At 39.4% G+C, this 15,521-nt stretch overlaps 1 protein-coding gene across 6 annotated transcripts in view; it reads right to left on the reverse strand.

Moving 5' to 3' along the window:
- Nucleotides 1-142: 142 nt before the first annotated feature.
- LOC128430070 (uncharacterized) overlaps nucleotides 143-15,521 on the reverse strand; it is a 49,475-nt gene continuing 34,096 nt past the window's right edge. The window contains exons 1-7 of one of the 6 annotated variants that reach the window (XM_053416012.1): nucleotides 9,943-10,179; nucleotides 3,409-5,263; nucleotides 2,750-2,913; nucleotides 2,440-2,663; nucleotides 1,650-1,761; nucleotides 1,443-1,543; nucleotides 143-916 (exon numbers count right to left, since the gene is read on the reverse strand). In XM_053416012.1, coding sequence (XP_053271987.1) covers nucleotides 652-916; nucleotides 1,443-1,543; nucleotides 1,650-1,761; nucleotides 2,440-2,663; nucleotides 2,750-2,913; nucleotides 3,409-5,245 — 2,703 coding nt within the window. In that variant the 5' untranslated portion in view covers nucleotides 5,246-5,263; nucleotides 9,943-10,179 and the 3' untranslated portion in view covers nucleotides 143-651. Of the gene's footprint in view, nucleotides 917-1,442; nucleotides 1,544-1,649; nucleotides 1,762-2,439; nucleotides 2,664-2,749; nucleotides 2,914-3,408; nucleotides 5,264-9,942; nucleotides 10,221-11,096; nucleotides 12,907-13,791; nucleotides 13,893-13,998; nucleotides 14,111-14,786; nucleotides 15,008-15,093; nucleotides 15,258-15,521 lie in introns of those variants that run through there. The other 5 variants (XM_053416013.1, XM_053416018.1, XM_053416015.1 and 2 more) reach the window with 5 other exon arrangements.

Consider the following 15,521-nt stretch of genomic DNA (forward strand, 5'->3'; position numbering starts at 1 on the left):
CCATTTGTGTGTTTTCTGAGTCAACACATACAGTGTTGACTGAAAAGCTTTTAAAAGCTGCTAACGCTCAAGAGCTGTGAAACAAGAATAGGTTGTGAGTCACTGAACACAATGTGAGCCTATACTACTAAAAAGATCACACTGAAGAAAAACACGCTCAATTTTTATTTATTTTATTGCAAATAGAGACAATTCAATTTCACAGATCTTTCTTTATCAGCAAAATCCACTGAAATTGGCACAATGAATGTCCGAAATCTGAACAAAATTAATTTAAAATACAGTGAATCTTAATGGCACATGGTCAAGCACATACTTCTGCAAAGTATGGATGGTCCCATCAACTTCTGAACTAAATATGTTATGTTATGTTTGTTTGCAAAAAGGTTGAAAACAATTGAATAAATACATACAAAATCCGCCGTTTCCCTAAACAGACAAGATAAAACATTTCTTACAATCATATTTTTGCATGTTTGGAAAGATCAAGTATTTTTGAGTATAATATAAAAAAATAAACTAATATTCTCATATATATTTTTCGTATGAGTGGTTTAATCAGTCAACTTAAATTGCAGCGTAATAATATTAATTTGTTTTCAAACTGTCTGTTCAAATAGTCTCTATTAATGGTGCAGTTTCATCATCCATTCAGTCTGTCCAGGTTGGTCCTACTGAACTAGATATCGCTAGTTGGCTCAGTAAGAGTTCTGAACATTGAACTGCAAAGCCGACGTGCCCCTCATCGTTTATGGGTTCCACTTCATGTCTGTTGGCGCCCCCTGTCTTTTCGGGTATGAACATTCCCTCCAGGGGATACTCTAAATTCCACCCTTGCATAATGGTGAATTTATAAACGCATCCAAAGAGATCAGGAAACAGTGATGTCAGATCAACGCTGGCTGCATCATCGGGGCTGCAAACAGAGAAGTGGAATAATATTATGAAGAAAATCCTGAATGTTCAGTAGACCAGTAACATTTGAACCTTTGGCTTGTGGCCTCTTAAAAGGTATCACTGTCTATCGACACTGCCTTATCATCAGTTGCACGATGCCAACTGGTTACCTCTGCCAAGGAGCTTAGGATTTTGCCCCTGGCCATTTGCTTGTTTGTTGGTTGGTTTGTGTGTTTGTCTGGAACAGATTTCCTTGATACTTGGCGGAAGGAAGTGACATGGATGAATAGAGAGCCTATTCAATGTTAGTGCAGATCTAGATAAAGGGGTGGATCCATTAACTTTTCTGCCCTTTCCATAACATTGGGTTTTCTTGATATTTTCACAGACTTCCCAGGGAATATGACAAAAATCTGTCATATTGAGGGAACTGATGGGCCTGTACACAAACTTATCCAGTAACTAAAAACCAAAAGAAATAAGAAGATATTTGGGGTAATTATTTCAATATCACTATTTTGAGTTTATTCATCCTTTTAACTTACGGGTGCTCCTGGAAGTTTCGCATGAAGCGGAGTAATCCCAGTATGTTTTCAGGGTATGGTTTCTTCTTGTCATCCATCTTCAGCAACAAGTCGGGTGAAAACTACAGTGGCAAACAATTAATATTCACAGTTATAAAAGGTGACAAAGCAGCTTTGTTAGAACAAAGTGGTCAGGTTTCTAAAGATGCATTTTTTTGTTGCAATCACCTTAGTTTTCCACTGATTGTAGAGAACACCCATAGAAATCAACTCCTGGTTACCATTTTGTCTGCTTGCCACCTCCTTCTTGTTTCCAACCTTCCTCAAGTACTCCAGTTTCCTGAGAAAAAAAAACAAGATTGCACATTTAGGCGGCATGCTTTACAAAATACAAAAAAACATAAAACTTTTCATTACATGACATTGATTAAAAATGGTAGTATAGATATTTGTGGAGATTGACGGAGAAATTGGAGCCAATGAAGAAAAGGTAACAACAAAAGTCCACAACAGCTTCTCCAGGTGAACCACTTCATTGCCATTTTTTAAAGGCCTTCCTGGCTGCATGGCTCCACAGATGGCAATATCTGTGGGCTCGTCCACCATGTTGGTGTAGACTGAATTGATCTAAAAAATGATGTGGTGAACAGCCATGTCACTTAGTACATCCATTAAATGGTGTATCCCAATAAATATCCTTGAACTTCGACAATGCTGTCAGTCAAAAATTAAATATTCGAAATATTCTAGACATTCACATCATTTTTTGGGAATTTTGTATTCAATTTCCTGATTATAAGAAAATATTGACATGCGCTTATCTTAATCTAAGATGGTGTCCATGATAAACATTTTTCCTGCTTGGAATCACCATGTTAACATTAAGCTGGAAGAGCCACAGTGTCTGAAAACAGCCACTGTATGTAAACCTTTGAGTCAACACTATGCTAGCTCTCAAACATAAAGCTGCAGCATCTGAATATTCTGAGATAACTGGCTATGACAAAAGAGATTTTACTTTGTGCTGGTCCAGAAGAAGGGATGACTCAAACACTCTTCCACTCTGGGTCTGTTCTGTGGTTTTTCATCAATCATCTTCTCGATGAGATCCTTTGCCACCACATCTTGAACGTGGTCCAACGTATACTTCCCCTTTTTAATGTTTGACATAAGCTCAAAGCGATCATCACCAAAAGGATGGTGTCCACCGGAGAGGATGAAATAAATCAGCATTCCTGCCACCTGAAATGTCAGCAACGCAGTTTAATCAACAACATTTTTAGTTTTCACTGAATCATCAAGTGAATACATGCAACACAAATACTAACCTGTATATCTGTGCTCCATTTGTATGGTGTGTCACCATCTTCTTTTAAAGTTTCGGTGGCCATCCAGCCTTCTGTTCCTGCCCTGCGTGTGTGATAAGTAGTTTGGTTTTTAGGCAAACGTCTGCTTATGCCAAAATCAGCTAATCTTGCCCTTCCGTTCACATCTGTAAGATAAATGGAGTAGATTGATGCAGTGAAAATAAATCTGTTGGAGCACATGAATTCAAATATTAAGTATATTCTGTTTTGTTATGCTGCATAGGCCCATTGATGATGTTTTTAACACGTGATGGATGGTGGCATAGACATAGAAGGTCCCGGAGAAGATGTCAACTGGGAAAGACAAGATCCAATTAGCTTATGACCGTGAGGGCTGACGCCGGTGTCTCTAAATAAAAGCACAAATTTTACGCAGTTGAATTTATACACTTTATTCTAGTTCCTGATGCTCTACCCTGATGCCAACCATCACCTGAATGCTTCGGACATGTTCCTGTTGTCTGACCTGACATGTCAGACCTGAATAATCTCCTGTCTGTGTGTGAAAGGCAAAGTCTGTTGGGTGTCAGGAGTCACTTGTCCTGACATTCTCCAGAGTTCATGTTTGAAAACAGCTTCAGTGAATTACATTGTTCTATATACTTTTTTTCCTTACTTACCGATCAAAACATTTTGTGGTTTGAGATCTCGGTGGAGAATTTGTGGTTCTTTACAATGAAGTGCCTTTAGACTTTCAAGGACGTCATAGACAAGTTCTTCTGGACGCAGCCTGACATCAGTCCTTCTGATATGTTCTTCCAGGGTGTATTCACAAAGTTGAAGACAAAGATATCCAAAGTTCTCATCTTCTGCAAAGTCAACATATTTCACAACACAGCTGTCGTACAGCTTTGGAAGTCTCAGAAGTACTTCCTCATTCTTCAGCACTTGATAGTTGGTTTTAGACATTCTCTTAATTGCAATTTCTTGGCCGTCACTTTCTCGCAGCCCCAAGAAGACTTCAGTACCATCGCTCCCATTCGCTATGCGAAACTCAACATCACTGATGTAAGCAATGCTTCCAATTCTGGTGACTTTACTTTCATCAGTCTTTAAGCAGTGTACAAGCCTCTCTAATTTTTCCCTCCACCTCTTGCTAATTGGTAGCCAGTTGTGTGTTCCCGATGCTTCAGCTGGAACTGCTGGATCAGTTGAAGCACTGCTAACTTCATCATTTGGGTCTAGGGTCTTTTTCCTTGCCCCTTCACACTCCCCGTTGAGTTTGCTCAAATGATCTTTCAGTCGTCTGAGCACTTCTTTCAGCTTGTCATTCATTTTCATATCTGCATATGCCAGTATCTCCACTGGCACTGACGTTATCCCCGCTGATGTAAAGATGCTAACGGCAAGTTCATCAGACAGCAGGTTTCCAACTATGCCATATGTGTAGACTCGGGTGTCAGAGGAGTATCGATCGTTGACAAAAGGAGCAACTGTCCAGCACAACTTCTCAATAAAACTGAAATGCCAGACATTTGTGACTTGTGTTTTCTGTATTATCACATATAGTGTTGACTGAACAGCTTCTAACAGCTCAATATCAGGTGTCGCTTTGTAGCCAAGTCTTTCCAATAGTCTGGGGATGATAACCAGTGCTTGCTCATCTGGTATCTGCGCCATTGTGCAAAAGACTACATGTAAACTTCTTATCGAACAATGTACATGTTCCTGATGAATTTTTGGAAGGCGACTCACTGCCCCTGTAATGAAGGAGTTCAAGTTTCCAGTTTCTTTCAGCCATTTGATGCTTTCTCTGCGGTATTTATCTTCATCTTTCCCAGTAACATTAAAGAGCATTTCAATCATGGTCAGATGAGTCTGAGGATCAACAAATAGCATACGACTGTCAAAAGTTCTAAACACTTCTTCTGGATTTTGTCCATTTAGCACAGCAATTTTCATTTCCACAAAATCCCTTAATTTGGAACATAGTTCATCACCACTGAAAGCCAACCTGAAAATTGTCTGAGCTATTTTATGGTTTAAAGCATGATGTTCAGGTTTAGTCCCTTGTATCAAGTCTACCAGTGCACCAGCAGTGAGGAGCTCTTTCACGACCTCATCCCTGTCCAAAAAGCCGGCCATTTGCAGAGGTGTGACTGGCTGTGGTAACCGTCCGTCTGGATCGGCGCCTGCATCAAGTAACATCCTTGCATAAGCTGCCTGTGCATTGTGCAGTCCAACGCAATGCAAAGTTGTCAAGAACTTTTTGGAAACAGCATTTGGATCGCCTTTCTCCTTTAGAAGGTAAATGACAATATCCCTCTTTTGATATACAACAGCAGCAATCAGTGGGGTTATAAAATCATCCAACTCAGTGCAGGGGAACAGTCCATTAATGTTGTTGTCCCTCAGTAATTTTTTGAGACTCTTGAGGTCGTCTTGAATTACACACTGTATTACAGGATGTGTTGACGTTGGAGGGATTTCCAGTTTAATCTGTGATAAAATCTCCATTTCTCTGCTTCAGATTACCTGTGGGCAGACAAACATCATCCTTATTAAAACATGTGATGCCTTTGTAAACTTATGAGTTGAGCAGCCAAAAGGCTACTCTGGATATTTTAGCACTGCGGCTACGTGAGTATTTTAAATTGAATCCACAACAAAGAGAAATGAAAACTACTTCACTTGTATCCATCTGGATCATTTTCAGTGCTTTTGGACACTTAAATTAAGTTTCCATTTCCCATCACTCCATTAAGATGCATTACCTCACCCAAGGAGGTTATGATTTGGTTGCTGGGTAAGTTGGTCAGCAGGATTATGCACAAACTACTTAGCAGTTTTCCACGACATTTGGTGGAAGAAACAATCAAACTCAGGCCTAGATTTCTTTAACATTGCAAGACAGAAGTTTCATCAAGGATCTTGATGAAAATTTAAATCTAGTCTAGTTCACGCACTGATATCAAGGACCGTGTGCAACTCGGTGCAGTATGACCGAATTTTAGGAGACAGTTTGGCCTTGACTTAGGTACACGTTCTATTGAGAGACATTCTAGTTCAAAACTGAGAACAGTTATATCAGAAAGTGGCTACATGGATACATGGATGCAAGTCGTTCCCTCAGTTTAACAAACCAATTGGCGCATGTAAGCATATATAGTATGATTATGATACTACATAAATCAATAGGTTTTGTTGTTCATCTTTTAATACAGTCTATGTTTTTACCTGAAATCAAGGGGTGTGTGATATATAGCGTCTACGATAATATCTTAATTGTTGTTTTAACGATGTGAGCTCACGTTATCGAGATAATGATGATCCATGCGCCACACAGGCTCTAGATCAGAGATTGCTAAAGTGTGGAGGTGCGCGAGCTGCCTCTAGGGGGAGCGCGAGAGGAAACATTTAATGGCGCTCTCTCCTCCTCCCTCTCCCTCGCTCTTGCTGCCGGTGTTCCAGTTTAACTGGCGCGCAGATCAACTGGCGACATTCCAGATGTTGACGCTCTTTTTCAGAGCCGGCAGATTCGTCATTTTCACAAAGTGCCTGTGTGTGAAGTGCGGTGATCTACTGAAGGTCTTGCTGAAATAAAAATCCTACAAAAACCCTTCACGAGGTCATGTGTCCGTGTCAGCATCACGTTGAGACCACAAAATATACATTTAAATGTAAAAAAAAAAAAAAAAATAGTTCAAAAACCTTGAACGGGATTCGAAACAGCGGGCCGAATAACTAATAGCTTCTGGCTGATCTGACGATCTCACTACGCCACTGAGTCGCTGAAATCGGCTTCGCGCGTCAGATAAATGTCTCGTTCTTTGCTTTGTCAGATGTATAACACCAGATGTGCTTTAAGGTAACGCCCAGATCATCTGGTGATAGTCCGAACACAGAATAAACGCTATAAACGTTATACCAGGCTTTACAAATCTGACGCGCCTCTTCATAGGAGACACGGGGAGCATTGAAGAACACACACGCATGACCAGCTCCACTCGAAGTGCTTTTGCTTGACGCTGGTGATCATTACAACGCGCACACACCAAACCAGTGCTACATATAAACATCCCTCACATCAACAAGGCGGAAGCTCGAGGGGTGTTTTTATGAGCAAAGTTGGTGAACGTGCTTCTAATGGACGTGTAGATTTTCACGTGTCCTCCTGGCGCTGCGGGTTAAAGTCAGCGGACGGGATTTTAAAAGATGTTCTCGTTGTTGTCGATGATCAGGTTCATTCATCGGAGATTGAAAACAAACCAAACGCTCATCACAGAACGGGTGTGTTCCCCCCCCTCCCCCCCGTAGTTTCTGTAATGCAAGTGTTGTTTATTTGTGTGAAATCAACAGATGATCTGTCCGAAGTGTGTCGAGTGTGTTGTCAACATGACACGTGTGTCGAGGCCAAATCTGGAAAACTGACTTAACGTCTCCATTGTCGAACAACGGGTTGTGTATTTCTGTTTAGCTGTGTCAGTCGAAGGAGTAAATACAGTTCAATGTGTAACTATAACAACTCTAAGAAATTACGATAGTGATAAATAATAATAATACAACTATTTATAATTTGTTGTATTTTCACAAACAATGTGGTGTGGTGATACGGGCAATTGTGAACGCTTCATGAACTATCACCAGATGTAGCACTGGTTTGCAGAGGTGGGACCAAGTCATTTTTTTGCAAGTCCCAAGTAAGTCTCAAGTCTTTGCCCTCAAGTCCCGAGTCAAGTCCCAAGTCAAGACAGGCAAGTCCCGAGTCAAGTCCAAAGTCAAGACTGACAAGTCTCAAGTCAAGTCCAAGTCCTGCAGTTTGAGTTTCGAGTCTTTTCGAGTCCTTTTGATCACTGAGTAATAATATATTTACACAGATCATGTATCTTTTTAAATCTGTATTTATTTATTTATTTATTAAAACAAGTGCAATTGAAATTACAGAATTTTATTTTTTGCTGATGTTGCACTTCCCTATTGCACTATTAACCAGTCATTTTTAACATTTAACTCATATTTTGCAAGAATATTCTTCATTTTAAACCACTCCTACAGAATGAACACATTTGAAAAAACAAGTGCAACTGTAATTATTTGTACAAAAGTGCTAACATTGTATTTTGCATTTTAACTAGTTCCACAGCAGTTTCTGTCCCGTCCTGTGTTTATCTCATCTCATTTATCTCACCTCATATTGTCTGTGTGTGTGTACATGTGAGAAACATAACAAATACTTGAACATAACAATGAACGGGGTTGTGCTTTTTATATGTCAGGGCCCTATGCTGCATTGCATTTGCAAAAGACCAAATTGGCCAAAAGTCTGTCAGTCATTTGTGCACGATGGGGACGTAGTATGATTCCACCAAGTGCCGCTGCGAGCCATTTTGGTGCCCTAAGCATAAGTCCTCTATAATTACACATCAATAAGTACAAACAAGAATAGTCAATCTTCTTTAACTTTTTTTGAGCAATTTAATATATCTCTTGTTCTGCCTTTTTTGTGATATACATGGCTAAAAGGTACCTAATATTTCTATACTGAAATAATATCGGCATTATAATTGTAAGCTAATTTATTTAATGACGTTATTGTTGAGGGTTGATTTGTATTTCCGGTTTTAAGTGGGTTGTTGGTAGTGACTCTTATTTTGAAAGGGGGTTTTAAAGGAAGTGGGTGCTGTGATGAGTGAAGTTGTAAAATGAACGGAGGATAAACGGGTGTGCTGTCCCGAGCGCATGACCTGCTCTCGTGTCCTTTGTCGGCTGAAGCCGGACTTATGATACAACCAAACGCTCGGCTACATAATTATTATAGCTACTACTTTTTCAGTTGCTTTTTTTTTGGTGCCCTCTCAGGACTTGGTGCCCAACGCACAGCGCGTAGTGCGCGTTTTGGGAGCGGCGGCGCTGCACACACACACACACACACAGACGCACAAAAACACGATGAATGATACAGAGCGCTCCTTAATAACATACTTTTTAATCGTTGTGTTTTGGGTAAAGGAGCAAGTCTTATCAAGTCAAACGGCTCAAGTCCAAGTGAAGTCACGAGTCATTTAGGTTGAAGTCCAAGTCGAGTTGCAAGTCTCTTTACATTTTGTCAAGTCGAGTCTAAAGTCATCAAATTCATGACTCGAGTCTGACTCGAGTCCAAGTCATGTGACTCGAGTCCACACCTCTGCTGGTTTGGTGTGTGCGCGTTGTAATGATCACCAGCGTCAAGCAAAAGCACTTCGAGTGGAGCTGGCCACGTGTGTGTCAGATTTGTAAAGCCTGGCATTAAGTTTACAGCGTTTATTCTGTGTTCGGACTATCACCAGATGATCTGGGCGTTACCTCAAAGCACATCTGGTGTTATACATCTGAAAAAGCAAAGAACGAGACATTTATCTGACGCGCGATGCAGATCTCAGCGACTCGGTGGCGTAGTGAGATCGTCATCAGAAGCTAATAGTGCTTCGGCCCGCTGTTTCGAATCCCGTTCAAGGTTTTTGTACTATTTAAATGTATATTGCGGTCTCAACGTGAAGCTGACACAGACACATGAACTCGTGAAGGGTTTTTGTAGAATTTTTTTATTTCAGCAAGACCAAGACCCAGATTCAGTAGAAGATCACCGCACTTCACACACTGACGCTTTGTGAAAATGACAAATCTGCCACCGGCTCTGAAAAAGAGCGTCAACATCTGGAATGTCGCCAGTTGATCTGCGAGCCAGTTAAACTGGAACACCGGAAGAGAAAGCCCCGCGCCATTCTCAAATTTGCAGCCGCTTGTCTGTTTACACCGGACGCTCGCTCTTTTCCTCTCTCTTTCTCTCACACACATACTCACAAACAAACATTGTGATCGGGCCTCGGATGTATAAACTCAGTCTGGGTAAAAACAACAGACTTTATAAACGTATTAAAAGTACGTGGAGCTGGAGGAAGTGGCGGGGAGCGCTCCATTTGGTTTGACGCAGTTGAGGACTTCCTTAGCGAGACCGAGGAAACAGATTATTAAACTGAGGGAACGGACTTTTTTTCATTCCTCACCTGATACCAGTGAGCTCCGTACATGTGTTCTAACGGGGCTTTGCTTGTTATCGACAGACCGGAAGAAACACGTTATCATACAGAGTCCTGGTGTTTAGTTTATAATCCGACTTGTATTGAAGGAAATGCAGTTGATCTACCCGCAGAGGAATGGAGAGGAAGTTTACTTACAGTGATAAAGTGTCTCCTGTAGAAAGAAGTATCGAAACTTAACACGTTTTGCGTTTCCTGTCTTCCCGTCTCTCTTTCTTGCTCCTCCAAAACAGCCAAGAGACAACCTAACTGGACGTCACCCATTGGTTTGTGAACTGCCGTCATGAAGCTGAGAGTTTCGAATTACTTTTTTATGTACAGTCTATGCAACAATCTTGATGATGGGACTGGGAGACCCCGCCCACTCTTTTATAGTTTGACTGTGTTAGTTTTCGTTGAAGTCACTCCACACCTTGATCTCTGATTTTCCTGTCACTGAAGTCTGATTGAAGGAATGAGGAAAATAATGAGAAGCTTATTTGAGTGCAGACCCAGTCATGAGTTTAACAAGCAGCTGAATACCCCTCACCTCATCCTCCCCTTCCAAACATGAAACACAACCTGTGGTAACCTTCAGTTTTCATAAAATCTCAACTTGTGTTTAGTTTGTCCAGTCTGGGCTCCTACAGGAAACATAGCGGCCTCCAAAGAGAGTACCCCCCTGATGTAAATATAAAGTAGTTCAATATAAAGGGGCAATTCTAGGATAAAATACACGTCAATTTGTATAATTTAGATGAAACACATGCGTGAAAATATCACGGATTATTTTTTATCAAATTTCTGTCAATAGATCCCTTTCACCTAAATCTTACACACTGGACCTTTAATCTGCAGTTGTTGAGGCCTGTATGTAGCCTGACAGTTTGCCCTACCTTATAAATGGATTAATGAACTTTGTTTTCAGTATATATGCTTTTCCAGTCTTATCAACCACTCAAAACGCTCCACACACACTTTCATACAGAGCTTTGTCTATCACACACCATTGATACACCTTCAAACTCTCTTTACCACTTCAGAGAAAGTTGAAAGAAACCTTTGCCCTGAAACACATCTGTTACTTTCCGTTGCTGCGATATAGCTGATTAAAAGTGTTGTATACTTCCCTGCAAGTGCTGATGACAACATTTTTGACATTTGTGTAACTTTACGTTTCCATATATTTTGAGTTTTCACTTGAACATTATGGGGAGAAAATCCGCAAACTGAGAAATATAACAAGGTATCTTGTATCAATATTGTTTCATCATCCTAATGATCAATGCGCGATAGAACACATCTCACAATCATATATTTACACATTTATTTTCATACACAAATGATTAAACTTCCAGTATATTTTGAGAATAACATTCAACACGTTTAAAACTAAATAATAGAAAATAATATGCATGTTGTAAAGCCTGCATAATCCCTTATGTTTAAAAAAAAATGCAATACCATTCACTTAATAATAAGTACTTTTAGACTTCTGATTTTGATAGGCTCATAGCTAAAGAATCTGGCAAACATCATTTTTTGGACAGAAAACATCTCAACCCAAGTGGATCTGTTTCCGTCGATTTCATTTTTGGGCTCACACATTTGTCCTTGGATGAATGTATTTATTTGTTTGAGTCCACTGACTTCAGCAATGTGGAGCATTTTCTTAGTGACAGCCTAAAACAAAGGTTACAAAGTTAGCAGTCCAACAACCGGTGCTATTTTTTACAAACTAGTAAGAAGGTGGAATTTCCCTGACATCACCTAAACACACCTCATGTCTACTTTGTCACTTTGAGTACCTCTGAGCTAAAATTGTATCTAACTGAGGATTTTCTATTCATATTCATTTGTCTAAGAAAGCATTATTGAACTATATCCAGTCCTGAATAATTCATCCCAAAAACCACTTAATTTTTCTTATTGTACACGATATCACCTCTAGCACCCAGTAATCTTTACCGCTAAACTGTGATCTCAGCTATGATAATTAATGGTTTGTGCTTTCATTTCATTCTCTGTGTGAAAAAAACAAAGGTGTATGATACTTTATCATGGCCAGCGGGAGGCACTGTGGCTCAATGAAACCCAGAAGGCAACATCCTGTACATTACCACCGGAACATGAGGTAGGTGGCAACCAAACCGGTTCCATCCTCAAATGTCCCAAATGGGAATAAATCAATATTTGTAAAATGATATTCCCTGAGGTTCTGGTTCTTTCTTTATGGTTATAAAACCATTAACAGAGGGGATTGTACAAATCTATACATCCAAATGGATCAATTTTCTACCCTCAGGATTTCTCCTCTTAAAAACTCAGATCTCTGAAAGTCTGAATGAATATAAAATACAGTGCAGTCCGAATGGCACATGGTCAAGCACATACTTCTGCAAAATGCACAACAGTCTCATTAAATTCTGCACTAAATATGTAATGTTGTAATAAGGTCTAAAACAATTGAATACATATATATATATACAAAATCTGCTGTTTCCCTAAACAGACATTCAATTCGATCCAAAGCGACTCTGGAGCCACGTTCACCTTTGCACCCACACAAGCTCTCTCACAAGGGTACGGGCAGGATGGGCAGTAGCATCACATGAACACAACAGAACAAGATAAAACATTTCTTACAATCATATTTTTACATGTTTGGATAGATTAAGTATTTCTGAGTATAATATAAAAAAGAAAAAATGCTTTAAGAACAATACAAAATCTCAAGAAGCTAAAATGACTCAACTAATTTTCTCATATATATTTTTCGTTTGACTGCGTAAAAATATTAATTTGTTTTCAAACTGCCTGTTCAAATAGTCTTTTAATGGTGCCGTTTCATCATCCATTCAATCTGTCGAGGCTGGTTCTACTGAACTAGATATCGCTAGTTGGCTCATTAATTGTTCAGTCTCTTGAACTACAAGGCCGACGTGCTCTTCATCGTTTATGGGTTCAACTTCAGGTCCGTTGGCTCCGACTGTCTTTTCTGGTATGAACATCTCCTTCAGGGGATACTCTAAATTCCACCCTTGCCTTATGCTGAATTTATAAACGCATCGAAAGAGATCAGGAAACAGTGATGTCAGATCAACGCTGGCTGCATCTTTTTTACTGCAAACAGAGAGGTGGAATAATATTACCAAGAAAATCCTGAATGTACAGTAGATCAGTAACTTCTGAACCTTGGCTTGTGGCCTCTTAAAAAGTATCACTGTCTAATAGCACTGCCTTATCATCAATTGCAAGAGGCCAACTTGTCACCTCTGCCAAGGAGCTTATGCTTTTGCCCCTGGCCATTTGCTTGTTTGTTGGATGGTTTGTGTGTTTGTGTGTTTGTCTGGAACAGATTTCCTTGACACTTGGCTGAAGGATGTGACATGGGTGAATAGAGAGCCCATTCAATGTTGGTGCAGTTCTAGATAAAAGGTGTGGATCCATGAACTTTTCTGCCCTTTCCATAACATTGTGTTTTCTTGATATTTTCACAAACTTCCCAGGGGATATGACAAAAATCGATCATATTGAGGGGACTGATGGGACTGTACATAAAATTATCCAGTAACTAAAAAACAAAAGAGATATGAAGATAATTGGAGATAATTATTTCTCGTAATAATTCATATAACAGTGGCAACGAACCGATATATGTGCAGACATATATTCAACAACCGCCGTCACTGTTAAAGTTAATTCAACTTATACCAATAAATAAATAAAACAGGGGAGAAAAAATTATTGAATAAATGCAGTCAATAAAAACATTATTCCATTAACTTAAATGTATCACTGAATAAATACTTGTTTTGAAGCTTGAAATCCTAAAAGGTTTCCAAATACTTATTTGTCAAAATCACAATTTTAGGAACATATTTTACTCCTTTGTAAATTCACTTTAAAAGTGGAGGTGAATGGAGTTGTTGTGCTCAGGGACAGGACTGAAAACTTGATAAAAATCTCAATATCACTGTTTTGAGATTATTCATCCTTTTAACTTACTGATGCACATGGAGGTTTCGCATGAAGCGGAGTAATCCCAGTATGTTTTCAGGGTATGGTATCTTCTTGTCATCCACCCTCTGTATCAAGTCGGGTGAAAACTACAGTGGAGAACAATTAATATTCACAGTTATTGAAGGTGACAAAACAGCTTTGTTAGAACAAAGTGGTGGGGTTTCAAAAGATGCATTTTTTTGTTGCAATCACCTTAGTTTTCCACTGATTGTAGAGAACACCCATCGAAATCAACTCCTTGTTACCATTTTGTCTGCTTTTCACCTCATCCTTGTCTCCAACCTCCCTCAAGTACTCCAGTTTCCTGAGAAAAAAAAACAAGATTGCACATTTAGGCGGCATGCTTTACAAAATACAAAAAAACATAAACCTTTTCATTACATGACATTGATTAAAAATGGTAGTATAGATATTCGTGGAGATTGACGGAGAAATTGGAGCCAATGAAGAAAAAGTAACAACAAAAGTCCACAGCAGCTTCTCCAGGTGAAACACTTCATTGCCATATGTTAAAGTCCTTACTGGCTGCATGGCTCCACAGATGGCAATATCTGTGGGCTCATCCACCATGTTGGTGTAGACTGAATTGATCTAAAAAATTATGTGATGAAGAGCCATGTCACTTAGTGCATACATTAAATGGTATCCCAATAAATATCCTTGAACTTCGACAGTGCTGTCAGTCAAAAATTAAATATTCTAAATATTCTAGACATTCACATCATTTTTTTTTAATTTTGTATTCAATTTCCTGATTATAAGAACATATTGACATGCTCTTATCTTAATCTAAGATGGCGTCCATGATAAACATTTTTCCTGCTTGGAATCACCATGTTAACATTAAGCTGGAAGAGCCACAGTGTCTGAAAACAGCCACTGTATGTAAACCTTTGAGTCAACACTATGCTAGCTCTCAAACATAAAGCTGCAGCTTCTGAATAATCTGAGATAACTGGCTATGACAAAAGAGATTTTACTTTGTGCTGGTCCAGAAGAAGGGATGACTCAAGCACTCTTCCACTCTGGGTCTGTTCTTTGGTTCTTCACCAATCATCCTCTCGATGAGATCCTTGGCCACCACATCTTGAACGTGGTCCAACGTATACTTCCCCTTTTTAATGTTTAACATACGCTCAAAGCGATCACCAAAAGGATGGTCTCCACCGGAGAGGATGAAATAAATCAGCATTCCTGCCACCTGAAAAGTCAGCAACGCAGTTTAATCAACAGCATTTTTAGTTTTCACTGAATCATCAAGTGAATACATGCAACACAAATACTAACCTGTATATCTGTGCTCGATTTGTATCGTATGTCACCATCTTCTTTTAAAGTCTCTGTGGCCATCCAGCCTTCTGTTCCTGCACTGCGTGTGTGATAAGTAGTTTGGTTTTTAGGCAAACGTCTGCTTATGCCAAAATCAGCTAATCTTGCCCTTCCGTTCACATCTGTGAGATAAATGGAGTAGATTGATGCAGTGAAAATAAATCTGTTGTACCACATGAATTCAAATATTTAGTAAATTCAGTTTGATGTTGATGTTTTTAACAAGTGATGGATGGTGGCATAGACATAGAAGGTCCTGAAGAAGATGGGAACAGGGAAAGACAAGATCTAATTAGCTTTTGAACGTGAGGGTTGACGCCGGTGTCTCTAAATAAAAGCCTGTGATTTACTTAGTTGAATTTAAACATTATGTTTCTACATCATGA

This window comes from Pleuronectes platessa, chromosome 23, assembly GCF_947347685.1.
Source record: "Pleuronectes platessa chromosome 23, fPlePla1.1, whole genome shotgun sequence".
In the NCBI taxonomy this organism is placed as follows: domain Eukaryota; kingdom Metazoa; phylum Chordata; class Actinopteri; order Pleuronectiformes; family Pleuronectidae; genus Pleuronectes; species Pleuronectes platessa.